A 22413-nucleotide genomic window follows, 5' to 3' on the forward strand; every position below is an offset into this window, starting at 1 on the left:
GTTTTGAGATCCCTTTAATCAATAATCCCATCAAATGAGAGTGAAGGATCTTAGATTAGGGGTAGGGGACACGGCCATCGGCCAATTTCCAATGGATATGCCTGTGACCCCCACTGTGGCCCTTACAAGTGTTCGTTCCATCGGTGGGTGTGGGTTATCTCTTATTCTCTTATCTGGTGGGCCACTTTTAAGTACATTCGAATAAGGAGCACGCATATGCTGCTGGCAGCAGCAGGCTGAGGTGAGGTGGAGTCCAATTTTTTTCAATGGGATCCAAGTCGACTTCAATAATACATCCTGTACTTGACTTGTATTTTATCCTCACAAAATTGTCCGCACATCCACCTCATAGCCCTTGCAGTTGTACATTAGGAACATCTTGTTATAATTTCAGGGAACAACAAACGGCAACCTCCTATGCTATTTTTACCATTTTTTTTCTGCATAGAGATAGAGGGGATGTGGTGATGGGTTACCTTCCCTATATGTTTAACCATAGACCTAGTTTCATCTTCAGCTCCAATTTATTCAGTTACAGTAGATAACACAGGTTTGGCATGACAATCCAATGATCAGAGAGAGTTACTACTCCTCCAAAAATGTATTTGAAGCAAAAAAGTAAACCTCACAAAATTGGTCTTAAGATTTAAGGATTAAAATATTGATATGATATATCTCATATCGGGCATATCATATTGTTATTGGTGTGTCCAAATACATTTGGATACATTGATACACAAATATTTTAAAAACTTTAAAAGGTCTCAGGCCTTTTTTAGGACCCTCTCATTATTAAGAAAAATAAAAAAAAATACAAAAAAAGAGTATCATCCATATCAATATTCATCGATACCTATGTTGGGTATTTGTGTGTAAAGATATGTTAATCCTTGCTCACACCCACCTCAGTGCACTTGCAGCCATGTATTGGAAACATATCCCCATGAATAAAAACATATAAATAGGGAGATGTTCCTGATGTGCTGTATAAGGGTTATGAGGTGGGTATGAGGACCAATAATGTGAAGAGGAAATCTGAATTCATCCAATATACACCATCTCACATGGCCTCAAATAGAGGGAGGAATCAGGAGTAGGGGTGTCAATTGGACTGGGTTTGGTCCAATTGGATCTAGTCCAAATGTGAGAGTCCATTACAAAAGACTAGGTCCAATCCAATCCAATGAATATTTGGACATGTCCAATTCAATGTCTAGACCATCCAATCTATTCCAATTTGTTTTAATTTGTATTGGTTTTAACGCAAACCTGGTCCATTGACACCTATATTCTTATATTCTATCAGTGGACCAAATATTGTCTCAATCCAACCCAATCCAATATAATATTATGGATGGACCAGGTCCAATCCAATCCAATAAATTCTTTGGACCATTGAGTCTGGATTGGTCCAGTTCAATATGTCTTGTTGGTCCATCCAAATTGATTTTGGATTGAATGGGGTCCAATCCAAAACTGCTCCATTGACACCCCTAATCAGGAGCATAGTTTTCAAGGCACCAAGGTGAGGTTAGGTGATAGATATGGGTGCCTAGGCAATTAATTTTTTTAAGATAGCTCCATAACCATGTTTACTTAATAATTATCTATAATTTTCATAAGAAAAGTATGAATTACATGTTAAAATATAGAAAATCAACACATTTATGAGAAGAAAAGTAGAAAAAGAAGAAAATTTAAAAAGAAAAGGTGGAAGAAGAATAAGAAGATATGAAAGAAGAAAATGTATTGATTAGACACAATTTTAAGTTCTTTACTTTGAAGTTTGAAGTTTTTGAGAGGTCAATACAACATTTAGCAATTTTCATGTTGATTTAACCCTAACAAATAAGAAAATAATATATATATATATATATATATATATATTACAAAATGAATATTTTAATTTAATAATATCTATTTTATAATTATAATCTCAAAATATTAAAATATAAAAATATTTTATAACACAATGTACAAAATTAGTTCTTATTAAGTGAGGCAAGCCTTTGGCTACTTGGCCTCTTTGGAAGCATTATATACATGATATGTTACACCATTCAATCCCTAATATGTTTTTTTTTCCAAGCTAAAATACCTTTTTTCCCCTCACCCATGCCAACCTCAACATGTCATGTGGAGAAGCTCTCAAAACAGAATTTGGATTTGATTCTCACAAAAGCATCCTTATGGTCTTTTTCAGTTGACTTCAATGTTTTCTTCATGGGGAGATATTCCTAATGTACGACTTAAAGGGATTGTGAGACGATCTTGTGAAGATCAAATCTAATTTCCTCTCTACTTAGAAAAAAGAAGAGATCACATATGCACCCGATAGAGGGCGGCCCCACAAACGCCCCACATGCACATCTAAGCATGCATCGGGAACATCTCCCGAAGTTTTCAATGGGAGATGTTATATGCAGTTGGGGTATGTTGTGGGGCACATATGTAAATTTAGAAAAAAGGGAAATTTCTTGATTAGTACCTTGTACTTTGGGCCTAAAGCTACTTTGGTCCCTAAATTTTAAAACATGACAATTCAGTACCCAAACTTTACGCGTTAATTTAAACATACCATTAATCAGCCATTAAATGGTGTTTGAAAAGACACAAATACCCTTCAAGTGTTATCTAATATTTATCAACCTTCCAAATATTGATAAAAAAAATGACGATCCCAAATCTTTACCTCTTAGTGACCCCAACTTTCTTGAATAAGAGAGTAAAGGACATGGGACTGTTCATTTTTTTTGTCATTATTTAGATGATTAATTTAAAAAACTTAAATCACTCAAAGAGCATTTATATATTTTCAAATGCTAGATACTCGTTTGGCACGTTTAAAAAATTCAGGTACTGAAAAGTGGCACTAGGTCCAATTTACTGGGTGCTCGGGAGTATTTTGAAAAAAAAAAATCCGATTTCCTCGAAACAGCCTGCCATTCCAACAGCCAAGCTTTTCGCGAGGAGTCGGAGTCGGGGATAACTCTCACTGTCGCTTGCTCCGTTCATTTGCGGATTTGCAATTAGGAAACGAAACGGCATTTGTGCATTTTGAGTTTTAGTTGGTGTATAATGTATGGAGCCTCCGCCTCGGCCACCAAGGAATGTGATGGAAGCAGGGGGAGGGTTAGGCATCACTTCTATCGGAGAAGACATCCTTCAAATTATCCTCTCGAAGCTCCCCGCTTTATCCTTCGCATCTGCCGCCTGCGTCAGCAGCACCTGGCATCGTCTCTGCGCTCTAATCCTCTCTCGCCCTAAGCTTCTCTCTGCTCTCTCTCTAAACCCCCGTCTCGAGGTATGTCTTCCATAATAACCATCATATCTCCCTGTATATAGAAAAGCTCATGTCCTAATTCACACACACACACACACAATCAATCAATCGTTCGATCATTCAGTTGAGGTTTTCTTCTCTCATTTTAGATTGCTGTAAAAGAGACTCTTGACAAGGTTCTGTCCCAGCCTATTCGACCGCATTTTGCTATCGCCTGTGTTGGCAGGAAGTTCAGCTTGAAGAAAACTCATCAACTCGTATGAGCTCTCAATTAATTATTCCATGTTTTTGTATAGTCCATGCTTGTCAGTAATAGTAAAGGGTAAAGCTAGACCTGCAGGTTAGGGCAAAATTAGGCTCCCGAATCCCTATTGTCGTTTCTGCAGCTGGTGGTATCATCGGTAGTGATGCTCTTACCAATGAATTCGAAGAGGTAAGTAGCATTTATTTTGTCTACTTTATACTAATTTTGTTTATTCAATACGGACATTTCCAAAGGGAAGTCTTGGCCCGACAGGATTGGGTTTTTTTTTTTTTCCCTAATTTTGTTTAGGTTAAATGGGAGGAAGATGACAGTGGTGAAAATCAAATGCATAATTCGCCGGCCAATGTGAATCGTGGAATCGTTTTGATCGTTGGGTTTATGCCGGGATTAAAAGTCAATGCTATCCCACTTTTACGATCAAGGGAGGTAAGGTTGTTGTATTTAAATGGTAAAAAAAAATCGCTCTTGTATAATTTTCTTTTAATTAGATTCCCGTGCTTGGAAGTTGCAATGTCATTCTTCTTGCTTGGTCTGCTTTGTACGCTTGGAGTAACTAAGATAGGATTATTTTTTTTTCTCTGACCTAGGAACCTCCTCAAGAGGCCATGATGAACAAGTTTGTGATGGATATCAAGGATTACACAGCTTCCATATCAGGTTGCTCCTCTCCAACGGGGATTTTGATGTTTGCAGTAAGCTAATGTTCTTCAACGTGATCTCAAATCGAGAGATGGATCTCAGATTTAATAGAATTTGTCTATTTGTTGTAAAAGTACTTTGCTATTAGAAATCCTCTAACGTGTGGGCTGGATAATGGTCTAGGATCAAAATTCTGACATGAAACCTGTTCTTCATAAGATGGGTGAGTATCATCTTGATGATTTTGATCTCTCATTTCTATTGTTTATTTTGTATATTAAATTAAAGAAAAAACAGAAACCATTACCGAAGGTGTGTGTATAGCTATGTTCATATACAATACACATCATTTACAAAACAGAAGAAACAAAGAAGAAAGAGAGTAGTTGAAATTGAGCTAGAGAGTGGCACTTATGATTTCAAGTTATACTGACTGGATAATTAGCCTCATCTTTTGGACAAGGATATGGGAGAAGGAAGACAGAGATATGGAACTGACATAATTGAAAAAACATGCTTTCAGATTCTTTCTTTTGAGGAATTTGGAAATGAAGGAATTAAAGTGTTTTTTAAGAGGAATTTCTTTCCAATTGGTCAATAGGATGCAGGATTTTCTCCTCCTTAATTCTACGAGAGAGTTAAGAGGAATTCATATGGAGCTTGTTGAAGACTTTTAGTGAGGTTTGTGAATTAAAGTCGAAGGAGACTTCTTCAGAAACCAGGGACCAACTGGATTCATGTGGTATTACCACCACCATGGTACCACTTTGCTTGGATCTATTGTGGTCTAGGTGGATCAACCAATTCAAGTTCTACCAAAGTTTTGGCACTACCAACTGCTAAGGACTAGAAAGGGGAGAGAGTTATATCCTTTAAGGAACAAAAGTGACTCTTTAAAGTGCTATTGCCCAATGTTGGTTCCAGATATCTGGGGTCTTGGAAGGGGTGGACTGGATATAGACCTAATCTTTAATACCATAAAATTGGCTAATTGATGGTTCGCTCTATGGAAGCATGAGTTTTATTGTCATACAAAAATAGTTGTATGCTTATGCAAGCCTTTTGATGCCTGCTGTACAGCATCAGTTTCCCTTTCTTGTGTACAATTCATGAAGTTTTTTCTTTTTGACACACATAAATTCTTCTTCTAAATAAATTCTTCTTCTAAATCTTTGTCCTTCTTTGATTGTTGTTACTGATCAAGTAATAAATATGGCATATGCTATTAACTTACGTAAAAAGAAATGGCAATAGCACCTTGGTTGATGTGGGTCTGTGTCTCAAACAGTTAAAATGGGGTTAAAAGATATCATAAAACATTATTCATTTATCAAAAAGAAAAAAAACAAGATATCATAAAACGTGTTATTTGAGGCTACTCATGTCTCAAGCACCTGAGTCACACTTCAATAGGTTCCTGCTCTCTTGTTTGTTCGGACAACTACATATATTGCTAGATGTGATAGCTCTGCATGTGCAATACTTCCACCACTTATTTTGAGTAGATTATGGAAACATCCACTGACTATGCTTTTCTGAATAAAATGTTGCTAATGTTTGTCAGGACATGACTTGTAATACATTGTCATGGCATGCCTTTGCCTTGTAAGTTGTAACTTACTGTCTCCTGCTTCCTGCAGATTATGCCCTGTCAGAGGAAACTGTCATTGTGGGTGATGAGAGTGGATGCTTTTTATACAGCAGTGGAGATGATTCCTTAACTTCTGGTGGAAGTCAAGGATACTTTTCATGCAAGAATACCAAACAACCATCATATGGAAATTATAATTGTGATGCTGTGGCTCTTGTGTTTGCTAGGGACAGAGGCAAGCCACATGGTGTGTATTTTTATGCATGAAAAATTAATTATTTAATGATAAACATATATAGAAAATCTCTACATAACATGATTACTTCGTAGAGATATTATCATCACCTCATAGATATAAAGTCTGCAGCAGTACCTTGGAACTTTGTTGGTAACATCTTAATTTTCTGTGGAGTGTGGACTAAGTTATCAAGTTGTCAAGGTGATAGGGCGCTCATGGAGGGTCACCTCATTGCCAAAACGTTTTTTACACGGTGCTTTCAGATACTTTTATGTTCTTAACTTCTTGAGATTATAATAATAAAATAGCCATTATTAAACTAAATTATTCAGTTTAAGTTAAAATACTAGATTCTTTTTCTTATTCTTCTCATTTGTTAGAGTTCAATCAACATGTATATTGCCTTGAACCCTCAAAGACTTAAAAGCTTGAATTGATAAGCATGGAAGAACTCAAAATATTTCTTCCCTTTTATAAGATATAAAGTGGGAAATGGATTTAAAATAAAATTCTGAAAAGATCTCTGGTGGGGAGAAACTACCCTTGCAGCCTCATTCCCCAGACTTTTCAACCTCACCCTTGACCAAGTAGCCACTGTCTCCTCTTGCCTTCCAGACCAAACTGCTGAGAACACCCTAAATCTTCGCCTCAGAAGACCTCTAAGGGGCCTGAGATTTATGAATTAATTGCCTTACTTCAGACCCTTAAAGAAGTCCACATCTCCCCTTCCCTAATACCTGAATCTGGGCCCCCCATCCTATTGGCAAATTTTCTTCTAAGTCTATGCTCAAGGTTCTGATTTTTTTTTTTGTAAAAGGTAAATTAATTTTATTCAACTCAAAAAGACATACAAGCTGGGATCAGACCCAGGAGGGCAGTCTGATGACCACAGCTGTTACACTTTCCACCAGAACTCAGAACAATAAAAATAAGACAAATTCAGACTTTTAAATTCCTCAGATACAGATATCCAAGAAATCAGTTTGCCCACAGCTCTCTGAATGGTGTCTTCAGGACTTTTGCCTTTCTTATTGAAGATTCTACTGTTCCTCTCAGCCCAAATGGTTCATAAACTGCAGCAGGAATAGTCCTCCACACCAGGCTCCCTTTCTTACTAAGGCTTCTCACCTTCCAACAACCGAGGAGATCCTTAACCGATCTAGGCATTATCCAACTGAACTCCAAGACTCTGAGAAAGTATCCCCAAATCTGAGAGGAAAATGGACAATGAATACATAGATGATCTGTCGATTCAACATGTTGCCCACACAGACTACATAAAGGATCCATAACCTGAATGCCCCTTCTCGCCAAATTAACTCTGGAGAGACATTTATCCAGGGCCATCGTCCATACAAGAAAGTTGACTTTTGAAGGACTTATAGTATTCCAGATCTGAGAAGCAGGAAAATCAGTAGGATCCAAACTACCCAATTTAGACTTTAGAGGCAAGGGACTTAATAGAAAATTCACCATTCGAATTCCATTTCCAACTCCATTTGTCTTCCAACTGCTGATCAATCTTCTGATTTTGAAGAAGAGCCATCAGGTCCCCATTCTCTTCTAATTCCCAGTCAAACAGATCCCTCCTAAATATGGGAGTCCAAGTTAGAGACCCACCTGTCACACAACAGTACTCAGCCACAGAAGCTTCTTGAGTAAGAGCACACTGAAAAAGATGAGGAAAAGATTCAGCTAGAGTCACATCCAAACACCAAGGGTCCTTCCAGAACTTTGTTCTTTCCCCATTACCAACCTTAACAGAAATCCCTTCCATGAACACAGAAGATTTTCATGATAGATTTCCAAGGGGAGCTACCCCAACTTAGGGGAGGATCCCTGGATCTCCAGTTATTCCATTCCACCCCATATTTACCTGCAATGAGAGATCTCCACCAGGCCTCCCTTTCAGCCGAGAACCTCCAAATCCACTTGCTTAGCAGGGCAGTATTGGAATTCTTCACTTTCCTAATGCCTAACCCACCCTCAGCCATAGGAAGACAGACTTGATCCCAGCTAACAAGATGCACTTTTCTCTCCTCCCCCCAACCCCTCCCAAGAAAATTCCTCTGGATCTGCTCCAATCTTTTGGCAACTTTGATTCCTCCACCTGATAACCTTTTGGCAAAGGACTTACACAGTGAAAATGCCATCTGCATTCCACTCCCAGGTCCAAGAATCTTCTTCCAAGGGGTTCAAATTCTGGTTTGAAAGCAAGCCCAACAGATCCGCCACTTGATCCACTTCCCAATCTTGAAAAGGTCTTCTGAAAGCAGGAACCCAAGCAATTCTAATTCCATTCACTTCACAACAATTGGCTACCATTGCATCTTGGTTTTCTGCAAGTTGAAAAATCTGGGGGAACAACTCTTCTAAGGACCTGTTATTGCACTATTTGTCTTTCCAGAATTTCAGACAGTGCCTGGAACCCAACTTAGGGGACAGGTCACTGTGAAGAAGAGGATAGACTTCCATGATTTTCTTCCAAAGAGAGCACCCCGGGGAAGGGAGGTTTGAAACGGTTAACCCTCCCCTCTATCTGTTTCATATTTGGCTCATAGTTGTCAAGGCGATGCCTAGGCGACACGGCGCCCTTGGAGGCTCGTCTCACCCAGTCGCCAAGTAGTTTTGTGCACTGTTATAAAATATTTTTATATTTTTAATTTTTTGACATTATAATTATAATTATAAAATAGGCATTATTAAACTAGAATACTCATTTTATGTGTTTCTGTACTAATTTCTTTTTATTATTTTCTTATTTGTTAGGGTTTAATCAACACAAACATTGCTAACTGTTGTATTGAACCCATGGTTCAAAGTATCGATAGTTCGATACACCTCTATGTATCGACAAAGGTGTATCAGTACTTATAACGATACTTCCCCCTTTTTTATTTCTTTGGTTTTCAATTTCATTTTTAAATATATTATTTTAAAAAATGGGTTCCCAAAAACACTTGTAAACGTGTGTATTGGGGTGCCAAAGATACAATACAATGCACCTGATACGGGGCGTATCGTATTGAAGTTTTGATCCTTGATTGAATCCTCAAAGATTTTAGAACCTGAACCAATAAGCAAGGGAAGAACTTAAAATTTTGTCTAATCAGCACATTTTCTTCTTACAGATCCTCTTCTTCTTTCACCTTTTCTTTTCTTCTTTTCCTATAACAAAAGTAGGGGTTCAGCCCCTATATTTTTTGAATTTTCTTTCCTTTGTTCATTTTTCTTCTCATAAAATGTTGATTTTCTAAACTTAAAACATGAAATTTATACTTCTCTTATGAAAATTATGGATAATTATTAAAGAAAGATGGTTATGGAACCTAGGGAACTACCCTAGGATATATGGTTTTACTTAAAAAAAAATCCTTCGCCTAGGCGACTAGGCGACAAGGTGCCCCCCTGTCACTTAGCCTCGCCTTGGCGCCTTAAAAACTATGATTTGGCTGCAAGTAAATTCCTCCACTAACTATCTCTTTCTCGTGCAAATCTCCAAATCCATTTCCCCATTAAAGCTCTGTTAAAAGTTTTCAGATTTCTCACCCCTAAACCACCTTTTTCTCTTGGAGTACAAACCTTTTTCCAATTGACCAGATGGATATTCTTTTTCTCCTTCCAACCTTTCCATAGGAAATCCCACTGAAGCCTTTCCAATTTATGCGCCACTTTAGTGGGGATTGGGAAGAGGGAGAGGAAGGAGGAGGGAAAATTAGAAAGAGAACTTTTTAGGAGAGTGATTCTACCCCCCAAGGAAAGATATTTGGCTTTCCAAGAAGCCAATTTCCTTTCTAATCTTTCCGCCACTGGATCCCATATTAGGGATGAGGTACATTTATCCCCCAAGGGAAGGCCTAGGTACAATATCAGCAAAAAACCAATATGACAAGCAAGACCTTCTGCTAGAGCTTCAAGATTCTCTATTTCCCAACTGGAATTACTCTACTCTTGGCCCAGTTGACTCTCAAACCTGTCACCACTTCAAACCAACTCAGCACCCCAAGCAGGACCCCCAATTGATCTAGTTCCACATCAATAAAACACAAGGATAGCTTTAAAAACTATGCCTATAGGGTTCCCTTGCCTTACTTTGACAATCAAGAATACAAAGATAGCTTTGACAATCACATGGTCTCAACACTTTCTTTTGACCCTCCAATAGAACACGGCATGCTATCAACCAAATGAAAAACTAAATAATCCAATGAGTGCTTGCCTGGGTGATTTGGTTCAATGTGTTCACATGGTCACAACACTTGTGATCCTCTAATAAAACACAAACATGCTATTAATCAAATAAAAACCAAAATATCCAATTCATGCATCGTGCTATTGCTACCCCAAATAACATATTAACAACTTGCTAACAGATGAAAAAACAGAGATTGCCTTCAGGGTTGATTGTAGAAATCACAGATTGCAGTTTTAGATGAATTCCTTGTGAAGAGAAAGAAGAAGATGAAGAGTTTTAGCAGTAGAGAGAAGAGAGGAGAAGAAAAGGAGTGGGATGTCAACTAGAATTGAAAATTAGTTTTGGCCACCAACCCCTCTTTGTATTATATACTCCAATTAAAAGAATAAGAGATTACAAGAATGCCCTTAGTAGGGCGGCTACTTAAGTAGCTAAACAATCACAACTTGAAAAACATAAACTAATGGGCCTAAAACCCAATAACTTCCTAACTTAACAACTTAAAAATAAAAGATAAATAACTGGGCCCAATAACTAGAAATCAGCCCAACTCAACACTCCCCCTCAAGTTGGGAGTAAATGTCACACATTCTCAACTTGCGTAGGTCATGCTCCAGCTTGTTCCTCGCAACACCTTTTGTGAGAACATCAGCAAGCTGCAAATTAGAAGCAATGTATGGGAGACAAACTTCCTCAGAAGTCACCCTTTTTCTAATGAAATGTCTATCCATTTCAATGTGCTTTGTCCGGTCATGCTGAACTGGGTTATGGGCAATGTTAATTGCTGCCTGATTATCACAATACAACATCATAGGTTCTTCTACCTTTACACCAATCTCTCCTAACAAGGAACGGATCCAGAGAAGTTCTGAAACTCCATGTGCCATGGCCCTGTATTCAGCTTCTGCACTTAATCTTGCCACCACTGTCTGTTTCTTACTTTTCCACAAGACTAGGTTACCCCCAACAAGAGTGCAAACTCCTGAAGTAGATCTCCTATCATCAAGGCATCCTGCCCAATCGACATCTATATAAGCCTCTAGCTTCAATTGTCCATGATCAGCAAATAGTATGCCTTTGCCTGGGTGTCCCTTCAGATAAGCAAGAATCCTGTCAACAGCCTCCCAATGTTGGTCTCGTGGGGCATGCATGTATTGACTCACCTCACTCACTGCATAGGAGATGTCTGGTCTTGTCATACACAAATATAGCAGCTGCCCCACAAGTCTGATATCTCCCAATGTCTTTTACCAGCTCACCTTGTAATGCATTAATTCTGTGATTCTGATCAATAGGAGTACTGACTGCCTTTGTTCCAAGCTTCCCTGTTTCTTGTAGAAGATCTAGAACATACTTCCTCTTAGAAATACAGATTCCATGTTTTGATCTTGCAACTTCAATGCCCAAGAAGTACCTAAGCTCTCCAAGATCCTTAATTTCAAATTCCCTGTGTAGATTTTTCTTCAAATGTCAATCGCACTTAGGTCATTTCCTATGACAACAATATCATCCACATAAACAGTTAGGATTGACACCAAGGATCCCCTCCGCTTCACAAACAAGGTATGGTCAGATTGAGTCTGAGTGTAGCCAAAAGCAACCAAGGCCTTCCTGAACCTGTCAAACCATGCTTTGGGAGACTGCTTTAAACCATAAAGTGGCTTCTTAGGTTTGCATACCTTCCCCTTTTCAGCATTACTGTAGAAACCAACTGGAAGATCCATATACACTTCCTCTTGCAGATCTCCATTTAGAAAAGCATTTTTCACATCAAGTTGAAACAGGGGCAAAGAGTATGTGGCAACAAGAGACAGAAGTATCCGAACAGAGGTCATCTTTGCAACTGGTGCAAAGGTCTCTAAGTAATCAATGCCATAGGTTTGTGTGTACCCTTTTGCAACAAGTCTGGCCTTATACCTTTCTATACTTCCATCTGCCTTATAATTGATTGTGTAAACCCATCTGCATCCAACAATCTCCTTGCTCTCTGGTAGATCCACAGTCTCCCATGTCTGATTCTTAATTAAGGCTTCCATCTCTTCCTGCATAGCTGTCTTCCACTCAGGTTTGGAGAGAGCCTCACTGACACCCTTGGGTATAGACACACAATCAAGAGAGGAAAGGAAAGCACAGTAGGAAGGAGAAAGTCCACTATAGGATAGATACTGTGGAATACAATGAGCAATACAAGGTCCAGGTTATCTGTAATGGGATTAGTAGAATCAATGGGAACCGAAACAGTAGAGGGATCAAGAGGAATATCTGAATCCGTGTCAGTAGAATCTGGAGTCTCCAAGGAACCAACAGGAAGTGATGTGAGTTGTTCTTCTGCAGTGGAATCAACGTCCCTGTGAAGTCTCTGTCGTGAGTAACACTGAGAAGCAAGACACAAAGGAGGTGGTAAGGTAGGTGACATAGGAGGATCAGACACAGGAACTGAAACTGGAAGAGGAATAGGCTATTCACTCACTTCCCCAAAACACTCTCCCTGAGAAGGATTCTTCGAGAAGAAGGATGTGGACTCAAAAAAGGTGACATCCATAGTAACATACCGACTCCCAGAGACTGGACCATAGCAGCAGTACCTTTTCTGATTTTCTGCATATCCAAGAAAGACACACTTCTTTGCCTTCGGATCAAGTTTCGAGCAGTGAGGACCAAGAATATGTGCAAAGCAAACACACCCAAACACCTTGAGAGGAATATGGAACATCTCCCCCTTAGGAAAAAGGAGATTGAATAGCCCAAGTATACGGGATGACACCCTATTAATCAAAAAGACTACTGTGAGAACTGCATCGCCCCAAAACCGAACTGGAATAGTAGTTGTGATCATCATGCTTCTTGCAATCTCAACAATGTGTCTGTTCTTCCTCTCTACAACACCATTCTGCTGTGGACTGTAGGAACAACTGCTTTGATGGACAACACCATATTCTAATAGATACGAAGCAAGGTGTTTTTCAAAATATTCCCTGGCATTGTCTAATCTAGACACCTTAATTCGTATCTCAAACTGTGTTAGCACCATTTGATGAAATTGCCGAACCAAGGATGGTACCTCATCTCGAGATCTCATTAAGTAAATCCAAGAATATCGAAAAAAATCATCCACAAATAAGAGAAAATATCGATAACCACCCATAGAAGGAACATGATATGGTCCCCATACATCAGAATGAATAACATCAAAAGGAGATGAACATCTTTTATTACTAGCTTTAAAGGATCTCTACAATGTTTTCCAAGTTGACAACCTTCACACTCCAGACTGGACAAATTAACAGACTCAAAAAGCTTTGGAAATAAGAAACTCAAAGAAGAAAAAGACAAATGGCCCAAACAATTATGCCAAAGCATAATCTGACTCACAGACCCCAACTCACTATCCCTGCTGACATGAAGACCTTGATGACGAGGAAGCACATCTAGGAGGTAGATTCCATTCACTTCACGACCACTCCCAATCGTCCTCTTTGAATTCAGATCCTGCAAGACACAATGACCAGGAGAAAAAATTGCTGAGCAATTCAAGTTCTTAGTCAAACTACCAACATATAACAGGTTAGTACTCAATCTGGGAACATGAAGGACAGAGGGAAGGGAAATGGAATCATTAATCTTGACAGACCCCTTCCCAGCAATGGGAACATGAGATCCATCAGCTGTGGAGACTCTATCTCTACCAGAACAAAGTTGATAAGAAGAAAAAATAGTGGAACTATGGGTCATGTGCTTTGAGGCTCCAGAATCTATAATCCAAAGAGGTCTCTCCTTACCTGTAGTAGAAACATAATTTGCAGTGGCATGTGAACTACCTGTGTGAGTAAAGAAAGTGGAGTGTTCTCCACTAGAACCACTTGTACCTAGCTGTCCACCTGTTACTGAATTAGGACTGACTGTATCCTGTTGATTCAGGAACTGCCCATATCTCTCAAGTTCGGCCCTCACTGCAGCAGCTGCAACTCCAGAGTAGTTGTAGTAGGAGGGGCCGGTATGTCACCAGTGACTGCCATGTGAGCATTTCCCTTCTTGTTTTTAAGTCTATTCGGCACAAGATGAGGATGAAGCTTCCAGCAGGTATCTCTTGTGTGTTTAGGCTTCTTACAGTAGTCACAAATCAAATCCTTTTTGTCTTCCTTTCTGATTTCACTGCCACCTCGGTCTCCACCTTGTTTAGGTCTCACAATGCTAACCATGGCTGATTGATCAAAACTAGAAGTTTTCATCATCACATTTCTCCTGCTCTCTTCCCCTAATACAATGGCATATGCCTGGGAGTGAGTAACACTGTCCCTGGAAAGAATATGCTGTCTTGCAATATCATACTCGGGATTAAGGCTAACAAGAAATTCAAAAACCCTATACTTCTCTAAGAGCTTCTGGTAGGCAGCTACATCCTTGGTGGTTTCCCAAACAATTGTCTCTAGATGGACAATCTCTTGCCACAGGGTTTTAAGGGCTGAAAAGTAAACAGAAATAGGTCTATCTCCTTGCCTTGTAGCAATAATCCGATTCCTTAACTGATAGGTCCTAGCAACATTCTCACTCTGTGAGTAGGTTTCTACAACCCCATCCCATATTTCCTTACCTGTATTTGCCCACAAAAAATTCTTACTTATATGGGGCAGCATCGAATTATACAACCAAGTTATCACCTTATAATTTTCCTGTACCCACCAGGAGCTATTAGTTTTGGGTTTCACTTCTTCACTAGTGATATACCCTAACTTTCCGCGAGCACCAATGGCCATCTTTGCAGATTGTGACCATTCTAAGTAATTTGAACCATCCAACTTAACTGAAGTAATGGTCCCAGCCCCGAAAAGGTCTCCGACACCTCCTCCCACTGGTGCCATTTCACTCTCGGGTTTGTTTTCAACCTGTTACCCTCCATAATTCTCAAAAAGGGGTTAGAAGGTTACTGTAAGATGAAACAATATCAAATAAATCACTTTTGGTACCACCGACACCCTTCTAGTGCCCTAGATGATCCTCCCACAAGATTCCTTTTCTACAGTACGGGAGAAAAGAGAGAAGAGGTAGCCGCTCTGTCCAAAGACCTCCAAAACAAGTACGACTTGAACCACCCCTTCAAAAAACTCCAAGGAACCCTAAAAATTTAGGGCGTCACTTCCTAGGTCAAAATTGAAGAGTCCAACAAAAATAGGACTCTCCTCTTTTCTCCAGTTTTTCCTGAATTTGATGGGAAACCCTAGACCAGCTACAAGGCAAAACAAATTCACCAAAAAATCCAAAAACTGGGCTTACCTGAGATCTTCGATCAGCCTCTCAAATCACCATGCAGTCGGCCGATCTAGGGCTGCATGATTGAACAACTCAAGGAACCTTCGGCTTGCTCTGATACCAAGTGGAAATCACTGATTGCAGTTTTAGATGAATTCCTTGTGAAGAGAAAGAAGAAGAAGATGAAGAGTTTCAGCAGTAGAGAGAAGAGAGGAGAAGAAAAGGAGTGGGATGTCAACCAGAATTGAAAATTAGTTCTGGCCGCCAACCCCTCTTTGTATTATATACTCAAATTAAAAGAATAAGAGATTACAAGAATGCCCTTAGTAGGGCGGCTACTTAAGTAGCTGAACAGTCTCAACTTAAAAAACATAAACTAATGGGCCTAAAGCCCAATAACTTCCTAACTTAACAACTTAAAAATAAAAGAATAATAACTGGGCCCAATAACTAGAAATCGGCCAACTCAACAATGATGAATTTAGAAATAACAAGATAGCCTAACATGTTGAGTGGTTAGTTCAAATGACCACAACATTTCCATGCAACCTTCCAATGAAAAACATAAATTAATGGGCCTAAAGCCCAATAACTTCATAACTTAACAACTTAAAAGTAAAAGATAAATAACTGGGCCCAATAACTAGAAATTGGCCCAACTCAACAATGATGAATTTAGAAATAACAAGATAGCCTAACATGTTGAGTGGTTAGTTCAAACGACCACAACATTTCCATGCAACCTTCCAATAAAACACAAATATGCTATCAATCATATGAAAAACCAAATCACCCCATGAGTGCATGCCTAGGTGATTTGGTTTTGACGAGTTCACATGGTCACAACACTTTTTTTTGCAACCCTACATTATAACACAAGCATGGGGGTGATCCACTCTTGGCTGACTGTACACCCGTTGTTTAAAGACAGACATCCAAGTGCTTCTTTTGAGGTTAATCTTTTGTTTGTAAGGAGGGAGTAGTTTTCGTGATTAGGGGATTGAGGGCTGTATGGGTGCTGTTTTGGTTTCTTTGTATATCCTCTGTTCCTTTCTCTTTGTACAGGGGTTTCTATAGTTGGTTTTAATGAAATCACTTTACCTTACAGTTTTCAAAATATATATATATATATAACACAAGCATGCTAACAATCAAATGAAAAATCAAATCACCCAATTAGTGTATGCCTTTTTTCTACCCTAAATGATACAAAAATAGTCAACTAACATATGAAAAAATAGAGATTACCTCTAAGGTCTACTACCTTACTATGACTAAGGGTGTCAATGGACTTATTATTCATAAAAAAAAGGGTGTCAATTGACCGGTTTTGGACTGAACCCCTTTCAGTCCAAAATCAATTTGGGATGGATTAGACGGACCAAAAAGACATAGTGGGTTGGACCAATCTGATTGAAAATATTTATTAGATTGGACTGGACCTAGTCCATCCATGATAAATTTATATTGGATTTGGTTGGATTAAGCCAATATCCGGTCCATTGATATAAGATAAGAATATAGGTGTCAATGGACTGGGTTTGGGTTGAAACCAATCTAAATTAAAATAAGTTTGAACAAATTGGACGGTCTGAACATTGAATTGGACCGGTCCAAAATGGTCCAAATTATTCATTGGATTGGATTGGACCTGGTCCATTTGTAATGGACTCACATTGGACCGGATCCGATTGGACCAAATCCAGTCCAATCGACACCCCTAACTATGACAATCAAGAAATGCCAAGGTACCTAACATGTGTTGTGATGTATTCACAGGGTCACAATACTTTCTTGTGGCCTTCCAATAAAACATTAACATGCTATCAATCAAAAGAAAAACCAAATCACCTAGTGATTGCATGACTGGGTGATTTGATTTCAATGAGTTCATGTGGTCACAACACCTTGTGATGACCCTGCAATAAGTCATGAACATGCTAATAATCAAATTTAAAACCAAATCACCTTGTGGGTGCATGCCTAGGTGATTTGGTTTCATTTAGTCCACATGAGTGCATGCTTATTGTTTCTACCCCATGTGATACATGAACTACCCTTTATCATATGATAAAATGGAGACTACCTCTTGGATCCACTATCTTATTAGGAATATCAAGAAGTACGAAGGTACTAACATATAGAGGGCTGAGTTCACATAAGAATAACACTTTCTTGTGGCCTCTAAAAAGACCTAAACATGCTATAAGTCAAAGGATAAACCAAATCACCAGTGAGTGCATGCCTAGGTAATTTGATTTTCTTGAGTTCACGTAGTCACAACATTTCCTTGCAATCACCCAATAAAATACAAACATGCTATTATCAATCAAATGAAAAACCAAATAACCTAGTGAAGGCATGTTTGCTATTGCTACACCAAATGATACAAAAACAACCCACTATCATATAAAATAGAGACTACCCCTAGAATATACTACCTAACTATGACAATCAGGTAATACCAAGGTAGCTAAAATAGCTTAACATGTAGAGTGATGCCTAGGTGATAAGGCGCTCATGGAGATCACCTTACTTAATCGCCAAGATATTTTTTTACACACTGCTCTTGGATACTTAATATTCGTACCTTTCTGAGATTATAATAATAAAACAGATATTATTAAATAAATTATTCAGTTTTAGATGAAATACTAGTTTCTTTTTATTATCTTTTATTTGTTAAATTTCAACCCAGATGTATACTGTCTTGAACCCTCGAAGACTTCAAATCCTGAACTAGTAATGGAAGGACTCAAAATTTTGTCCAATCAACACATAATGATTTTCTTTTCTTTTTCCTCTGTTTTCTTTTCTTTTTTCCTCTGTTTTCATTTCTTTTCTTCTTAGGACAAAAATAGAGGCTTGGCCCCCCTATTTTTTGAAGTTCCTTTTTTTCTTCCATTTCATGAATATATGTTGATTCTTTATGTTTTAAATGAAGTTTATACATTTTTTTTATGAAGATTATAGACAATTAGTAGTGAAAGATGGTTGCTGCTTGCTATGAAACCTAGGGAATTACCCTCGGATTCATTGTTTTCATTCCAAAAAGTCCCTTCACCTAGGTGATGCCTAGGTCCCTGCCTCTAATGAGCTGGACACCCTGGGGCAAGTCTTGTACCTGTAATGAGCTGCATATAATTTCATTGTCTTCTCACTTGTTCAACTTTTTGAAAGAAAAGGCCAAACTCAGACACCTGGCTGAGTTGAAGCTGAGTTTTATGACCTTGATTCATCGTTTGTATTTTGTAATTCAGTGGCTACAGGAAACTCATTTTTAGTTACCATTGTCAATTTGTTCTCATCATCCTCTGCTGCTTTGCTTTTTATTGTAGCAGGTCTAGGAGAAATTCAGTTTCATCTTGCACTGTCAACAGGTGTATCACCTGTTGGCCCTACATACAAGGGGGCTTCAGTTAGAGTAAATAAAGGCAAAGAATCTGCATGTTCTACATGGCTCACTGCCAGAAGAGAAGGGTTTGTTGAGAAGTTTGATGGTCAAAGAATTCTACATGATATTGATGATGAGGTATATGATCTTAAAACTATTGAACTTGTAGTCAATTCAGTCAATTCATGGTCTTGAAATATGCTGCTAAACCTTTTCCAAAGCCATGAGTTATAAAGCGTTGTGTAAGACACAGTGGTTTCTTGTTATTTCACTTTTTTTGTTGCCAATTTATGACTTAATGGATACCTTCCATTGCAGCAAGTGGCTTGTCACCGCTAGCCAAACACCTGGCTTGATTGTTTTATGGATTTGCAGTGTTTTTTCTCTTAGTTCATCAGATGTTGATTTGTTGACTATGTTAAACAAACATGGCAAGGACTATGATACCTGGATATATGTACAAGGTGCTGTTTTCTGTTGGATACTTCAATTTTTAGTGTAAATTCCACATTCAATACCACATCCAGCTATGTCCTTGCTGTATTTGGGAAAATTGGGCAAGGACATGGTTTGGGCAAGGTGTCTGATACAGAAAATTAAGTGTCCGACATGGACACAGCTCTTATTTTGAAGTGTCCATGCAACATAGCTTTTTGATTACTACAATTCATATAATCTCCCTAATCTTTGTTGTTTTGACAATTTGTGCATCTGTTGTTTCTTTTCTAAATCATGCAAGCATGGATATGAACACATCCACCAAATCTTATCCATGCGCATCACATTTGTTTTTCACTCCTGATAGATGTAGCTCCTTATTTATGATTTCCAGTGGTGAACAAAATGAGACAAGTTTCTTGGAAGGAACAGAAGTCGTTTTTTTTATGCTTTATATACACATGATGCAAACTTGGTGGCATAAACTCATATCAATATATAAAGGGGGTAAAATTAGCTATTTTCCCCCACTGAAATGTTAGTATCTATACTGCCCAATGGTTCTATAGGCTTCTTACTGGAAAAAAATGTTTTTAAAGGCAGAGTTGTGAGTCAAGGCACTATGGTCTTCTAATGCATGAAGGACCACAAGATACTAAGCTTTGTTACAGATTCTGTAAGACTATAAAATGCTTTTAATATAAATCAAACACCATATTAATCCTTAAACTTGGGCTTGTAATGAGAACCTATTGTAACTAATGTATCAATTTTCAAATGGATGCAAGGGATCTTAGAGCTTTAGGCTTGTACCTTCTAAGACATTAGGCAAGCCTCAAGGTATAAACCTTACATTGCTTTCTAGAACACTGATAATGTTCACCTAGTTGGTTGCCTCTTGGCAAAAGCTTTAACCACATTTTATTCTTGCATGATTTTTTTCTCCTATCAAACATGCCTAACAAGGATCATGGGTTGCCTACAATAAAATACGAAATGATGGCAACCATGAATTGATGTGTTTGGCTATGCTCCTTGTGCGCCAATTAATTACCTTCCAAATTACAATATCACATTTTATGAGAGATGCATTTATGTTGTATCAATATTCAAATACCCTATGGAATGAGGAAAAGGATAGGGACTATTGGGGACAGCACTTTGGGTTGATAATATAGAAATCATTTATTCTGTGAGATATACAGAAAGCATTTTAATAGATTTGTTCTCTGAAGGTGCTCTTGGTTCAATGAATATTTAATTTAGCAATATCATGCTTTCTTTATTGTTTTCATTCTGTGCTCTGGGAACTTGTCATTTTAATTATGCCCTCCTTTTCTACAGTTGAAAGTTTCAAGAATTACTGCAAATTGCCTTGAAACAGTAGAAGGAAACAAACATATCTTCTTATATGTTCTATTATGTCTCAAGAAATGTTCTACCTTAAGTGCAAAATAATATTTGGCAGATGGGAAATGGCATTTTTTGTGATGATCTGTACATCGGGGTTGTGAAACGAAGGAAATGCTCAATTGGATCAGAGAAAGGGAGGCTGGTCTCATCATTGGCATTTCATGAAGTTTTGGGGTAAAGATACAAAACTTTTTTGGCATCCATTGATAGTCTTATTTGGTGTTTTAGTCACACATTTATGATTGTTTCAAATAGGAATACACGATTTCTGGTGATCACCTTTCATAACATGAACCATGTATATGGCACATGGGGCACCGCCTTTTGTTATATTAGAGAAAATTTGGTTAAGGACATGCTGTATAACATATTTCTTCATTATCTGGCGTTTTTCATTTTCTAGCAACAAGTTGATGTGGATGGGTGAAAATATTGCACCATGACTTTGGTAATATAACTGTGTGCAAGTGGTAAAACCTGTCAGAAGAGCTCCCACTGGAAAAGTCCATGATGAAAACTTGAAACTTAGAATGTAATGTTCCTCCTCTAATAACTTAATAGAACTTTTAGTTGAATGGTGGAATGCACACTATTGCATACAAGTTTCTTGAATCTACAACTGGTGTCTAGAGTTCTAGGAAATCTTTTTTTTTTTTAATCCCTAGTCAACTAATCTATAAGGTAGTAGCTGGTTGAGTATTTTTTGTTATTTTCTTCCTCCAATTTAAAGATCCCTAAATACTGATCTCTTTTCACAGGGGAGATGAAGAATACCTTTATGTTAAGGGTAATGGAATTAAAACAGGGGATCCCTTCCGCTTCTATCATCCAGACCCTAAAGTTGCTTTAACATCTCGCAACAATGTCTTTGAGGATTTCAGAATTTTGAAGCAAGACTTGTACTGCAAAGGTTGTCATCATGTGAGGGGTACTGCAGAGGCTGGTGAAAGGAAGTTAGTCTTCGGAGGACTTGTATTCTCTTGCTATGGTCGTGGAGAGTCCTTTTTTGGATGCCCGAAAGTTGATAGCTTAGCTTTCTTGGAGGATTTTCCTGGGATACCATTAGCTGGAATGTTTTGTGGTGGGGAGATTGGCCGCGGCTTCGCAAGCTCAGCCATGCAATATGACAGTGAAGAACGAAGTACTCCCAGTTGCTGTCTACATGTTTACAGCACAGTGTATCTTGTGATGTTGTATACTTCAAAATCTCCGGAATGTTAGGATCTGTGGAGGTCAAGCAGAAGATGGTCCATTTATACTTGGAGGCGTGAGCCGTATATTGGGTCTGGTTTACTTTTAGGATATACAGTCGATCATGGATGTTATACAACGCTGGGATAATCTGATATGCATGCCTGGATAACATGTTTCTGCATGACGTTGCTACCGGCTGGATCATGATTTGCTGCATATTTAATGACTATGATATCGGAAAAATTTTTTACCAATCAACTGGTATCATAAATGTGATAGCCAATCAGGTGTTTTTTTATCAATCAGGTGTTTTTTTATCAAAAGTCACAGGTGGGTTTTGATTGGTCAAAACTCTTAGATATCGTATCTTTCCTGCATCATAGATTCTCCCATTTAATACTCAGATATATACGCTGGATAAAAAAAAGTTTATGGTGATTTTGAGAGAAGAGTTCTTTGAATGAAAGTATGTTACACTATATACTACGTCTAATGATCCTCCCCTTTCATAGTTAA

The 22413-nt window shown here is 38.3% G+C and overlaps 1 protein-coding gene across 2 annotated transcripts; it reads left to right on the plus strand.

The window, feature by feature from the left end:
- The first annotated feature begins 1977 nt into the window (after positions 1-1977).
- Positions 1978-22413, plus strand: LOC104591758 (F-box/LRR protein). 2 transcript variants are annotated; one of them, XM_010250757.3, is made up of 10 exons: positions 1978-3304; positions 3433-3540; positions 3624-3716; positions 3837-3974; positions 4136-4240; positions 4371-4410; positions 5828-6025; positions 18797-18990; positions 20759-20877; positions 21462-22413. In XM_010250757.3, exons 1-10 carry the CDS (start codon positions 3083-3085, stop codon positions 21922-21924), a joined length of 1680 nt encoding a protein of 559 aa, XP_010249059.1. In that variant the 5' UTR covers positions 1978-3082; the 3' UTR covers positions 21925-22413. The 2 variants fall into 2 exon arrangements, with proteins under 2 accessions (XP_010249059.1, XP_010249060.1); XM_010250758.3 differs by having other exon boundaries at positions 1987-3304; positions 18800-18990.

Source organism: Nelumbo nucifera, chromosome 4 (assembly GCF_055504915.1).
Source record: "Nelumbo nucifera cultivar China Antique chromosome 4, China Antique-T2T, whole genome shotgun sequence".
Taxonomy (NCBI): domain Eukaryota; kingdom Viridiplantae; phylum Streptophyta; class Magnoliopsida; order Proteales; family Nelumbonaceae; genus Nelumbo; species Nelumbo nucifera.

Bases quoted from the DNA above. Each gene is read 5' to 3' on its own strand.
- LOC104591758 (XM_010250757.3), top strand. From the start codon at position 3,083: ATGGAGCCTCCGCCTCGGCCACCAAGGAATGTGATGGAAGCAGGGGGA. The intron at 3,717-3,836 runs GTAAGTAGCATT...AATTTTGTTTAG, and splicing joins TTACCAATGAATTCGAAGAG to GTTAAATGGGAGGAAGATGA. The intron at 20,878-21,461 runs GTAAAGATACAA...CTCTTTTCACAG, and splicing joins GCATTTCATGAAGTTTTGGG to GGGAGATGAAGAATACCTTT.